The 14,465-nt window shown below is 30.4% G+C and overlaps 1 protein-coding gene across 1 annotated transcript in view; it reads left to right on the forward strand.

Moving 5' to 3' along the window:
* Nucleotides 1-14,261, forward strand: part of LOC129219150 (myb-like protein X) — a 64,635-nt gene extending 50,374 nt beyond the window's left edge. The window contains exons 9-10 of the mRNA XM_054853470.1: nt 2,547-2,704; nt 14,016-14,261. Coding sequence (XP_054709445.1) covers nt 2,547-2,704; nt 14,016-14,261 — 404 coding nt within the window. The remainder of the gene's footprint in view (nt 1-2,546; nt 2,705-14,015) is intronic.
* Nucleotides 14,262-14,465: the final 204 nt, after the last annotated feature.

Here is a 14,465-nt window from a genome sequence, read left to right on the forward strand (position 1 = left end):
CTTGTTCTCGTTTTCTTCGGGGAAACTTGCTTTCATCATACGCCTCTATATTTTTTTTTTGAAATTTCATTCTGATGAGATATTTGATAGAATTTAATTTTAAAGCGTAAACATTCTGTGACTATAAATATGGGTTTCACTGTCCGAGGTTAATCGAATGCTATGTACCCTATGTACTGCAGTTTCAAATGTATGTAATGCTTTTGGAGGATTTTTATGTTGGCACCAAGAAATTTTTTTCTTTATCGTGTTCCCATCCCTCAGCATTACGTTCGAAGAGAACCGTCAACTATTCGATAATTGCGGTTGCAAGGCAAGGGGGGTTTGTTTTTACGTATATAAGAACAAAACAGTACCAAACAGAAACTGGTGTTGAAGACGAACTATTGGTTTAAAAAATAGTATTAATACATATATGCATAAATTATAGCCTATGTCACTCGGTAAAAATGCATCTTTTATACAGTGAAAGAATTTTTCAAATAGTTGCAGTGGTTCCAGAGATTACCTCGAACATATAAACATACAAAAATCCGCTCTATCTGTTTTTAATATTAGTATACATATGTGATTATTCTGAAATAGTGGGCGAAAGGAATACTTTTTCTTTGTATTGAAAGCAGAAGCAAGGTTTTGCGTATGCGCAATCTGTTGTTGCACTTAATTTTCAGTAAGGTCAGTAGATAGAGGATAATAGGTAATAGGTTGCTTTCTGTGAGTAACGTCAGATTTTCTTTTTTCTATAACGCTTTCAATTTACTTGTTACCCGAAAATGTTTGTTTTTTTATTAAAACTTGTTTAATGACATAAATTACAATATTCAGCTGCATAGTGATCACACCGTTAGAATAAAAATTCATATTTTATATCGAATTTTGTACCCGATTTTTTTAAATTATACTAAAGCTAAGGAAACCTTTCTTTTCATAAGAAACACGTTTTTCTATTCCGAATTCTCACGTCATGATAATTTACGTACTTAATAACTAGTGCTTTAAGTGTTTATTACGTGGAAATTAATAGTTTATAATTTCTTACACGTTATAAAATGATTTTTGCATGTTTTCCCATTAAGTGTAATCTGTCACTGCTCGAAACCTTACCACGATTGTGAGAAGCGTCGCTTGTCTCCCTACTTAATGATTTCACATTAATTCACACAAATAATTTGGGAGGGGAGGGGTCGGTCACAAATAATGTCACGCCATGAGGGGGCAAGGGGGGTTCGTGAAATAGTGACTCATTTTAGCAAAGAGGAGGGGTAACAAAAAATGTTAGGCATCCCGCAGTTTGCTTATGTAATGCAGCGTGACATTAGACGAGGGAAGGAGAAAGGAGAAGTGAGACTTTGTGACAAAGGGCGGAGGGGGTTAAAAATGATGAAAAAATGTGGTTTCATTTATAGACAGCGCCCTAAAGCAAAAATGAACGGTATGCAATGTTTTGAAAACAAACCCTCAAGGACACGAACGTTTGAGCAAATAATATGTACTTGTATATACTTGTTCGAAAGATTTTCGAGGAAACTTTTGAATACAATATATTTTTTTTTTCTATTTGAGATTTTTGTGGAGAGTTTAATATATGAAACCATTAATAGATAAAAAGGCTTTAGCTTTAAAAATTTGAAAACACTTCAGCATTTTGCATTTTTTGCTCTATCAAATCGAAAAAATAGAATGAAGCTATAAAATACAATTCTGAATAGCTTAAGTTAAATTATGAACATGTAAAAATACGATCAGACGATTTTTTTAAAATAATATATTACATCTTTTTATTTACTTTTTTTTAGTCTTAATACAGATAAAACTATCGTTACTAACTTCACATACTTGTTTACAAATGTGTTTAAGTGCTTTTTTTTTTAAATTTTTTTTTTAACATTATAGTAAAATAAAACGCATGAAAAAAGACAGTTAAATAGAATTTAAAAAATGTATGATTTTTAGTGATGAATATTTAAAAAAAAAATATTTTGAAAGTAGTAAACCGAGAAGATGACTGAAAAATATATTTGTTTAGCTCATTTTTGACCATTGGGGTGCTTTATAATTTTTTTGTACTACACTTGATTATACAGTGAAAGCCCGGGACCACAAATTTTATTCGCTGTAACGGAATTAAAACAATGCAACTCCAAATGCATTGGGACGGAACATTTATTTCGTTGCAGCGAAATTTTCGTTGTATTGGTGTTCGTTGTAACGGAATTTCACTGTATTACAATTACAGCATTTTTTCGTAGACTAGCGCAGTGTAAAAGAAAACCATTACCAATGTGTGAAAAAACATATTTTCTACTCTGTAGTAGTTTTATAAGGTTATTGGTATCTATCCAAAAGCTGTTGTTTACAGTTTATCTTGACTGCAATTTTCAGTAAATGAAATGATCATCGTAGTACATTTTGTTACATGGTATCCTATTGTCTCATTAGGACGCTATACAACTCGTTGTAGAGTACGAGACTTTTCCTATGAAAACATAATTTTCATCTGTATTAGTTTGAAGCATAATGCTTAATATTTTGAATTTATTTATTAGAAGATCATCTCGATGAACTCATAGAACACTGGATAAAAGATGGAGATCTTTTGAGGTTAGAGCATGTGGTCTTGGCTGGCCAAGGCGACAGACTCATTGAAAGAACTTCCGATGACAAGCAAGTTCAAGATTTTTTAGACCTTGTGCCCATATACATGGTAAGATGTATCAGAATCAATGAGTGACTTTTATCGTAGTGCCTGATTTTCTAAAAATTTCATAACTCTTTCAGTAATAACATTTTGTCAACATCCTATCTGTCGAAAAAAATGTAAGCGATTTTTTTCAAAAAATGCAGTGCACCTTACTTTGTAGTATATTGTTATCGTAGTATATTATTATATAAAAGTATATTTTTATCTAAAGTATAGATGTTATTAATTGCGTTAATACGTTTTTAAAAATGTATCGTGTAAATTGCAAAGAAAAAGATGAAACAGTAAAGTAAATGTTTAGAAAAAAAGCAATAAAAAGTGTTCTACAGAAGTCCACTTAGCAGGTTAATTAACAGAATTAAGAAGTTCGTTCAAACATGATTTTTGGGAAATGAGGAAAACAAAGATATTAGGAGATGAAATAAATCTTTGAATTTGAGATCAGTAGGTTTTATATTGTTTGTACCGTAATTAAAAAATGACGAATCAGAAAAATTTGTAAAACGATTGATGCGAAATAAAACACCAGATGCCAAATTAAAGCTAGGATCGAAAATTCGCTAATATTCTAGGAAGAAGTCATGATGTTTTGATCTATAGGGGAGAGTGTTGTAACTTGGGACAATTTTCTTATTTTAGTTTTTAACGTCAGTTATTAGAATCAAATTTAAAATCTAAAAGTCACATTAAAATACCCCAACATATTTCTATTCAATATATTTTTCAAAACTCACAGTTTGAAAATAAAATATTGCCAGCCATTTAAAGTAAGAGATCCAAGCTGTCCCAAGGTACAGTACCCTATTGTACCTTGGAACACATCATGTTGTAGTATGGGAAAGTATTCATGATACAGGAAACAGCCCTTTACTTGAATCAATCTGCACCAAAAACAAAATTGTTTTTCGTGGTAGTGAATTGAATCATGAATAATGAATTATTATCTAACATTAAATGTGTTTAAAAGATTACATAAAATTAGAACATTGTTCCATGTTCCTGAAAATATCTTAATTATGAAGAACCATGCATATGTTGTATCTTGGAACGTGTCTTAAGTTACAATATGTTTTGCTGTTCTAAGCAAAAATCCACGTGGATCAATCACCACGTGGTTTGACAAAAACCAAAAAGGTGGTTAATATATATGCACAATTGTTATTTTCTCATAACCAAAATATTTAAAATACTTCTCTTTCATAACAAAATAAAATTCAGTTTATTAGTTTTACAAATGCAAAGACAGATTGCTTTTAAACTTAAAATAATAATAATAATAATAATACGGTCAAAAAAAAAAAAAAAAAAAAACGATTACACTTACATACTATTTCTTACCCAAACCTAGAAATGAAATTTATTTTGCAATTCCAGTACAAAAATCAACTAAACTAAACACCGAATTATAAAATAAACACTGATTTAAATTACTATATGATGAATTATTTTAAATACCTAACTAATTATATACGATATCTTAATTTTTAATTACCTTTTGAAGTCGGGGCCTCCTATAAACAACTACATAACGTAACTGACAACCCACCGAATCCTGAATTAAACACTAATTTAACTATACGCGAAATTAGTCTTTAAAACTAAACCTACTCAGTTACGTTAGGTTGTAGTTTATAGGAGGCCCCGACTTCAAAAGGTTATTAAAAATTAAGAGATCGTATATCGCCTAATACGTTAAGTATTTAAAATAATTCATCGTATAGTAATTTAAATCAGTGCTTATTTTATAATTCGGTGTTTAGTTGATTTTTGTACTGGAATTGTTAAATAAATTTCATTTCTATGTTTAGGTAGGAAATAAAATGTAAGTGTAAACAATTATTTTTTGCTTTTTAGTTCCTGGGTATTTTTTGAAGGCGTTTTTTATATTTTATTTAAAAGTAATTTATTTTTTGCTTTTTAGTGGTGTAAATAACGCAGCGAGCAATCAACTTAACACCGAATTATAAAATAAACACTGATTTTAATTACTATACGATGAATTATTTTAAATACCTAACTAATTATACACGATCTATTAATTTTTAATAACCTTTTGAAGTCGGAGCCTCCTATAATTACAACCTAACGTAACTGACAACCCATCGAATCCTGAATTAAACACTAATTTATCTAAACAAGAAATAAATCTTTAATACTAAATCTACTTAGTTACGTTAGGTTGTAGTTTATAGGAGGCCTCGACTTCAAAAAGTTATTAAAAATTAAGATATCGTATATAATTAATTAGGTATTTAAAATAACTCGTTGTATAGTAATTAAAATCAGTGTTTATTTAATAAATGGGTGTTTAGTTGATTTTTGTACTGGATTTTAAAAATAAATTTCATTTCTAGGTTTGGGTAGGAAATAGTATGTAAGTATAATCGGTTATTTTTTGCTTTTTAGTGGTGTAAATATAAAATAAGTTCGTAGGAAGTAAAATAAGTGGGAAGTAAGTATAAAATAAGTATGTGGTGCATGACGTTGAGTCCTTTCTTACGAGCATCTCGAGTAAGAAAGCGTCGAGCACATGAGTCTAAAAACAACTAAAATGAGCACGATAGAGAAAGAAATAGACCACAGTGTCTCGAAGACTTCCGACGACTGTGAAGAAAGCCTTTTTCAAATGCGTAACTATGTACAAAAAATGTTTGTCTTCATCATTAGTTCAACTTAATTCAAAGTTAGCTTTCCGAAAGCAAATGCACGAGTCACTAAAAAAATAACAGAAATCGCTTTAAGTTTAAAATTGTAAATTATAAATGTTAAAATTGTAACGTTGTAAATTGTAAATTATATTTAACAACAATACGCATCACACAACCCTCGATAAAGTTGTCATAGATTTAGGAAAAAAGAACTTTGCGAAAGGACGAGCATACGTAGCTCTCAGCAGAGTCAAGACTTGAAAAGTAATAGCTCGATCTGATTTAGAACTCTTTAAACTTTTAACTCAACCTCACGATGAACTAGCATAAGCAGAAACGCAACAATTGATACATCTTATTTCTGATGAAAAGTAGACTGGATTCAGTATTTAGTTAGAGCCATTTAAATGTTTATGGTTTCCCAAACTTCAAATAAACTGTAAATTGCAAATTGTAAAATTGTAAATTATAAACTGTAAAATTGTAATTTATGTTTCACAACAATACGTGTCATGTAACTCGTGATAAATGTAGCATGGTATTTCTAATGCCCCCATTATAGATGAAGATAAAAAAAAAATCCACTAGAAAGAAATTTATTTTTGCTTCAGAGAATCCTTGATTCAAAATTTTCATTATGATTACTCTTAATAATAATATTTTTTAGTACTTTCTTTCCCTATGGGTACAGAAAACAATGGGTACTTTTGTTTTATGGCATTTTTTTAAACAATGGGTTTTATATTTAATCGTTTGTGAGGGAAATTACATGAAATTTATTGTTTTTTACCCATAACTTTCCTCAAAAGAACAAATATGGTAAATCAAACATTTGGAACCTTAGAGTAAAGTAAGACCAATCCCTATCCACTCAATAAAAAAAAAATCATAAAAACCAGTTGAGTAAGTGAGACGACATACAAAGTTAATAAAGTACAAATCGCTTTAAATCTGAGTATGATATTTGAAGAGTTCCCTCAATTTCATCAATTACCATTAGACTGCCGGGGAAGTTTACCGTTTCAAAAAAAAAAAAAAAAGAATTTTCCTAATCGGTACGCCCAGGGGCGTGCACAGAAATTTTGGGGCCGTCACAAATGACTTTCCCGGGCCTCTCTCCATATTGTTTACCCCTATAGTTCACACCTAGTTTTATATATATTGGGTCCCTTCATTCTCAGACTCGGACTAACAGGAGTTTTGTTCTCCCCCCCCGCTCCAGGGGACAGGTGTCTTCGAGTATTTATGGAACATTGTACAAAGAGAAAACAAATCCGATGAGTTCAGAACCTCCCCCTTTCTTTGAAGCCTGCTGATTAGTATAACCATAATTTCAAATTAAACTGGCGGAATTGTGAAATAGTAAATCTAGAACACCGGTCAAACTTGAGAAATCAGACACCAGTTACAACATGTTATTAAAAAATATAAATTGAATCATGGGGAAAGAGTGTTCTGCATTTAATTCTCCTTAGATGTTTAAAAACTGGAAAAAAAATATTTTAGTGACTAAATAAAGTTATTTTAGTTCAAAATAATATTAAGGTAATTGGTTCAGCTGTTAAAGTAGCGAAATATATTTAATTTACTGCTTTTCTACGTAGTAAAACGTTAGTAACACCTATAAGTAAAAATTAACAGGCGGCGAATTAATCATCCATATGCCGCGAGAATTATCGTTTACGACGAAGGTAGAAAATACCTTTGCTGTGAAAATATGCCGGTCACGGAAAAACCACGTGACCTGTGACATATTTCGCCCACTGACGTAAGCTAAATTAAGTATCCTCAACGTGTGAAATTCAAAGTTTCTTGAATCAACAAATTACCATGGGACCATCTGGGAAGTATGCCGTTCCAAACAAAAAAAGAATTTTCCAAATCGGTCCAGTAATCTTTGAATAATATAAAAACATACATAAAAAGCCGCAAGACGAAATCATAACCTCCTTTTTTGAAGTTGATTAAAAATGAAATAAAAATGAAGAAAGTATTTACTTTTTGGGGTTAAAGAATTTTCTTTCTCTCATAAAAATGTCAATTTTACTCATATGAAGCTGATTTTTACTATGACACCATTTAGTGGTGAAAGTTACAATTAGAGATTACAAAAACATGACTGCTAAAAATAAATTCTTAGCAATTAGCAGTGTCCCAAGGTGCAACACTCTCCACTACATTGAGCAGTTCAACATGTTTTACGGGTTGATATTTCTTAAATAAGGTTAATAAGTTATAAACTTAAAAATAAATTTTATGATTGTGAGTACTTTTCTAACCAGCACATACATAATTAGTTAAAATTATTATTCTGAATGAGCGTATTTTACTTAATTTATTTATGGCTATTTGTTAGTAAAAGTATCGTTTATATAATTTTTGTGAAGGTACCTATTAAAGTCAGTAAAATTAGTCCCTTAGAATTTTTAATTAGCATAGTTAATTTCTTGTAAAATTTTGATAATGGAGATGTTTGGAGATGCCTTTAAAGAATTTTTTAAGACTATATATTATTTCCTTATACTTTTGGGCTACATAAAAAAATCAACTGAGCGAATATCTTCTTCAGTGTCGCTTAGCAGTTTTAATCTTTTTTCTCTTCCTATTTTCAACTTATAATTAATTAGTCGACTTGCAATACCGAGAATATCTATTGTTCGCTTCAATCAGCGAACAAGGTCTTTATCGGGAAATATTTAGATGAGGTCCACAAATTGTTAAGCAGGGAACCTCTCCGAAAATACTCAAAAATGAGTAATTAATAAGTAAGGTAAATTAATAAGTAAAGGTAAGCATTTTAATATATTTTTTCTTTAGATTCAAGAGATTCTGGAAAGTTAATTATGACTTAATATAACACATCTAAACTGAATCACTGCCTTTTTCTTTGAAAACAAGAAAATTGGTGGAAATATTTATCACAGAATGCTTTTAATAACATGTTGAAAGTACTATTACTTGAACCTATTTTCCCTCAAGGATAAGCAATTCCCTTTGAAAAGTTAGTTTTTTTATTCATTATGTATAAATGGCTCATATCTAACAGTATTCAGCTCAACTGATATCAAAAACAAATACGATAGACTTCTTGAAGCTGAATGCTTCTCGAGTCACGCAATTGCTTATTTTAAAAGTCATCTTTCAAAGAAAATATTATCTCACAGTAGGAGACCTTACATAAAGTTTATAAACAAAGTACGCCTACAGTAGGTAGAGTGCTTTATTTTACATAGTATGTCGCAAAAAGCTAAAAAAAAAAAGAAAAACTTACAGGGAAATTAAACTAAAAGAAATAATTAAATAAATAGCATACCCCCCTCCTTTTTTTGCCATTATTTTGGGTAGATTCTATTTAGCTGACCTTTTTGAATACTCGATTTTGAGAGTCACTATTTCACCTTCAGTATAAATAACCGTACAACTGATAAACAAAAAATAAGAAATATCATTACAATTAAATTAATGAAAAAAAAAACTTATTACATTTTGTGACAAAATACGTATAAACTTAGTTAGCTTAAAACTCGAATAGCGAGAATTTTTTTTTTTTGTTTAATCCAGCGAAAAAGGCCAAAAAATGAAATTAGCATATTGCTTTTTTAATGAAAAATGTAATTCTTTAAAGCATAGCTTTTCATCGGCATCCACTGTGATAAAGTAATTTTTAAAAAAGCTATTTTTAAATTTTTTTCTTTAGCTTAACATACACTGAAGAGCTGAGAAATAATCATTTACATATTCTGAAAAGCATTACCCTTGTGCATAGCGAAACGTGTTAGGTAAAAATATTTTCCCTTTAGTCGTACTATAAAACTTTGTTGAAGAATATTAAAAACGTATGCCGCAAATATGCTTGAATATCAAAACATGTAAAGCCAAGATCGTGATTTGCATTTTAATTGGGAAGAAGAAGATACTTTTTTGTGTGCGAGGTAACTTTTAGATTTACATCTTTACGTGAAAAACTTTTTAACTCGATTGCTGTTAAAGTTGTTACGAAACAAGTTGTTTCATTTCTTATCTGATGCATTGAAAACGAGGAAAATTTTGCTTCGTGGGTTTTTTACCATACAAAGTATAGAATAGGTACATTAAAGCATAATTTTTGTATAAGCATTTACTTAATTTTTGCTCGACAAGAAGAAAGTTGGTCACAAAAGAAAGTTTACGTATATTAAACCAAGAGTACTACTCTTGATTTGAGATATTTGTTACATTTCATTAGGTAACCAACGGTCATGTAAATTGTTTTACAACTTACTAACAGTTTCTTTTTACCCTTTATCATGTGATTAATGATAGATAAAAGGGGAACATTATAATAAGATGTATGAATTTTGTTGCTAAAAAAGGGGAAAAAAATAGCTATAAGTAAGATTTTTTTTACTGTAACGATACAGTCGCCAAAGTAAATTTCTTACAATTTCACTTTTTCCCTTTCTTTCTTTTATTTTACCCTCCCCCCCCCAACTTTTTTTTGTTTTTGATTTTACGATGTCCTAAAAAAAATCTTGAGCCCTTGACATATTATGGCGCAGATCGAATATAGATACGACAATTTTTTGCTGTTCAATGAATTTTTAAAATATCACCGACTTTTCGGTCACCCTTATTTTTTTTCTTTCCTTAAAGGTTACTTAATGTGTTTGAAATACAGGGCCAAAAGTAGAGAGGGCATTTCCTGCTTAAAAAAAGAGGAGAAATTAAAGTCCGTCTATGCTTCTTTTTTATTGGAAAGTCAATAAAAATTTGATTTACAGAACAGAAATTTAAACAATAAATAACTTTAACTTACCCAATATAGTGCGCAAAAGCATCTTTCAGGAAAATTTACTGATTGCGCCAGTTTGCAAAGGGATACGGTGCAACGAAAAAACAGACACCCTTTAACTTTTTCTTTTGACGTTATTTTAAAGACCGAATGTATGCAGCTCCAGTTTTGAATATCTATTACTTAAAAAGACGAACCAGTCAAGTCATTGGAGAAGTACTAGCTGAAATGCTGTGATGCACTTGGAATGGAGGAATTTTACTGAATTTCACTGAAAACTTTCTGATTGCGCTAGTCTGCAAGTGGCTACAATGCAACGAAAAAGCAGATACACTTTGTCTCTCTTATTGCCTTTATGACAAAGACCGAATGTACGCAGCTATAGTTCTGGATATTTATGACCTAAAACAATGAATACTTAAGTCATTAGAGGAATACCTATTGAAATGCTGTTAAATACTTGGAGTGATATCGAGTTTCTGCTTGATATTTTGCGTGCCACAAACTTACCTTATGCGGAACTCTGATGGCTGAAATTGGGTTGCATAAAACTGTAATCCAATAAAAAATTCCCAATAAAATTTGTTTCCAATACAAAATTAACATGTACGTACTCACTTAACGCTCTCTTTTTTCAAACATTAAATGCACTTAAAAACTTGCTCCTTCCCTCCCCTCCGTATTTTATAGAAGAAAAGCATAAGCAGTAAAAATATTCCCTGCACTTGATAACTTTATCACCAGAAGCTTCACGAGGATTGGTTTGACAGTTCATTAAAACAAAGACATTTTAACAAAAAAAAATATATTTTTTTAAATTGAAAATATTTTTTGGATGCCTCACAGTTGTACGCTTTTACGCTTTTTGAAGGATTTTTCACTTGCTTAAACATTCATGCAAAAATATGATGATTGAGTTGTTCTTCCGATGCTTTTATAACAAAAAAAAAAAAAAAAAAAAAGAAAGAAAAAGAAAAATTTTACCGAACTTAAGAACTAAAATGTAATGAGACTGTAACATAACCAATGAAGTGTACCCTCGCCCAATTGGAAAATCAATAGCTGAAATGTTATTTAATATTGTTTTCACATTTTGGAAAATAATATGAGATGTAATAACACTTTTATGCTTTTTTTCATTTGTGGCTCATTGATTATTTAGGTGTTTCTCTAAATCTTTTCTAAGAAGAGATTGAAGTCAAAATAGAAATAAAAGAGAGAAATATCGTACCTATATGACGATATGAGATCCTGAGGCAATGTTTTTTTTTTTTTAATTCCTCAAGTCTTTCGTGAAATTTGAGGAAGTTATTTCCTTCATATGTGCTTCTTGATGCACATTGTTTTTGTTTTTAACAGTGAATTATGTTCCATGTTTAATATTTTAGGTATTAAAATATTCTAAATCCATCGAAATAATTTTTATGCCATATTTTGAAGAGAAAATACTTCAAATGTTTCCATTTTCGTTTCATATCTGGAGAGTTGCTTTGTTTTAATGGATCAAGATTGGCGAAGCATATACCAATAAAATGTTGCAGTTTCATCGTTATTTTTTCCTAGAATCTTGAAACCAATGCTTTTGAGAAGCCGATTTAAATAACTTTTTGTCATAAGAGCACATGATGTGTTTTCTACTCCATCTCTGAGTTGAATATACTCGTATTCTTCGTCAATCTGAGCAATGCTTTTGCCTGTAATTCTTTAAGCATGCGTTCATTCCTTTTGAATCAAGGGCGGATTTTTCTTCTGGTTTCGGAGAGCGTCACTATTAAAATATGAACCCACAAATCTAAATGGGGAGGTCATTAATATCATGTTCGGCCATGAATACGGGTTCTGGTACTCTGATATGGTTGATTCTTCAAATTAAAGACATCAAAGTACAATTTTAGCCAATATTTGATTGAATTAGTGAGATGAAAAAAGTTTCATGATCCCAGTCATCCACGCCTGAAAACACGCTTAACTCCAACTTTAGCTTAAAGGATTTTCTTTTTTCATCGGGAAACAAATATGATGGGACTTTTACTAGCTATTGGTGCCTTTAATATCTTTCTCGACTGTCATTTGCCAATTTGTATAATTTCACATAAGGGTCATTCTTCAAAAAGTGTAACTTTTCTGCCAGACGCCTTTTACAGTAAAAACTTCGAAGAACAATTCATTAAACAATGATTTTTAATTTCATCAAAAATATATCAATTTAAACCTTCCAACATTTTTTTAATAATAATTTTTATTTTAGTATATTTTTGGTTCATAACATGTGAATTCTCAATTCCGTGTTATGTCAGACACCTTGTGTGACTGTTTATGTTGCTTAATAACTTGTTTAATTAATTGTATATATTTATTTATTTATTATACCTTTTACAAGTGTCTCAAATGCTAATTGTTTAAGTATATTTAATTTTTTAAATATTGTGTTTATGTTTGTTTTAGTAGGACAAGGAGTCATGTTACACATAAATTCTCACATCCGTTAACAAAACACAAAATGCCATTCTTCATAAACACATGGCCGTAATTGACAAAAAAATTTATTTTCCATGATACAAGGGAGCCCCCTTGTTTATTTTCAGCCATAGTTGAAGTTGTGAGATTTTTGTCGAAAAACAATAAGATATAGATTTTGCTTTAAAAACTTAGTGTGGTTATTCTGACTTCTCACCTCCGTAAATTTGAATTTCAGGAATGTAAATTAATGTAAAAAAAGAAGTGAACATGTTTTCATATGCTTAACCTGTGCAGATTGTAGCAACTAAGAAAAAAAAAATCGCTGAAAAATGTATCTGTTAGGCAGATACATTTTCCAGAAGCTATTAATTTATAATTCCTCACCTCCGTGACAGACCTTATCGATGTCATTATTTCTGTGGTTAAAATAAATGATGGAGGGGAAATACATCAATAATAGGCATTCTACCAATATTATAAATATCCAATATATTCTCAAATTTACTCAATACTATTTTTTAACATACATTTGAAGCTATTAACTGAGCCGTACTTTGATTAAGAGAGCGTAATATTATCTTCCCACTTATCCTTAAAATAGCTGATTGTTTGCACAATTAAAAAAATTACTACTTTGATATTAATTTGGCCTTGATTTTTAAATATTTAAAGTTTTTTTCTTTTTTTTTATTTCCCTGAACAAAGCATTTTTTTTAATTTATGAGTAAAATAATTGGAACTTAGCTGGGCCATTGTTTACGTTTGCTTCTAGTAAGTAACACTTTCATGTAAGAATGACAAAAAAAAAAAAGAAAAGAAAAGGTTTCGAAATTGAATAATATTTGCTTTCAAAAGTTACGTTTTCTGGAGAATGACCCATAAGGGATTGACTTTCAGTTTATAACTTATTATCTCTACAAGTTTAAGTTCTGAAATTTACCGATCATAACTTGAATTGCTTAGTTACGTAGAAGTTAATGGTTAATATTGACATACTTATTGAAGACAAATTAGCAATTTAAAGTCCGATACATTGATATGAAATTTATACTATGAAGCGATCAACGTAAACTAGACATGAAATGATTTAGTGATAACTCATTGTCTTGTTTTGCATTTAGTAGCACCATGGTACCTTTTTGAAGCATTATGACATACTTTTCCCAACTGTCTCTTCAATTATCACTTCCGCTCTAAAGTTTAAGATGTAAAAAGTTGTGATAAAGTTCAAGTTAAAATTATATGTTTCCGTTTACACCAACCAACCTTACTCAGATATAATTCAAGACATTTTGTTAATTGTTCTTGATACTTACTAAATTTTGAATGGTCTCTTATCTACTCTATCCTTGGGTAATACTTTCAAACTCTAACTAACTACTAACAATTTCCCTACTCTACTAACAAATTCAAACCAACAACCTTTTTTTTTCAGGCTAAAATTCGAGCAGTCCATGAAGCTGTTGCAAAGGGACATTTACGAGAAGTACGTTCTGTACTAACGAGGAAAAGATTTGCATTGAGCAGAGATCACGTTGGGGCAAGTCCGTTGCATTTAGCAGTTTTATACGGACATACCGACGTATCCACATACATCATTTCTCATTTTCCAGAGACAATGGATGGACCAGATAATGTAAGTGAAAGTGCAGTGGATTCTCCACTATTTGGTAAATTATAATCTCAACTGTCCAACAAACAAATTAATTTTCAAGTTTAGACATTTATTTTTCTGGGGATTTTTGAATGACAGCCTGCTCCCACACAGAATCACATGTTTTTTCCAATACACTAGCCGTTTCTCAAAAGCAAGTAGAAACATCAAGCATCGTCCCTTTCAAAAATTGTCATGTGCTTATTTTCTTGTAATTTTACTAAATTCGTC

Source organism: Uloborus diversus, chromosome 3, assembly GCF_026930045.1.
Source record: "Uloborus diversus isolate 005 chromosome 3, Udiv.v.3.1, whole genome shotgun sequence".
In the NCBI taxonomy this organism is placed as follows: domain Eukaryota; kingdom Metazoa; phylum Arthropoda; class Arachnida; order Araneae; family Uloboridae; genus Uloborus; species Uloborus diversus.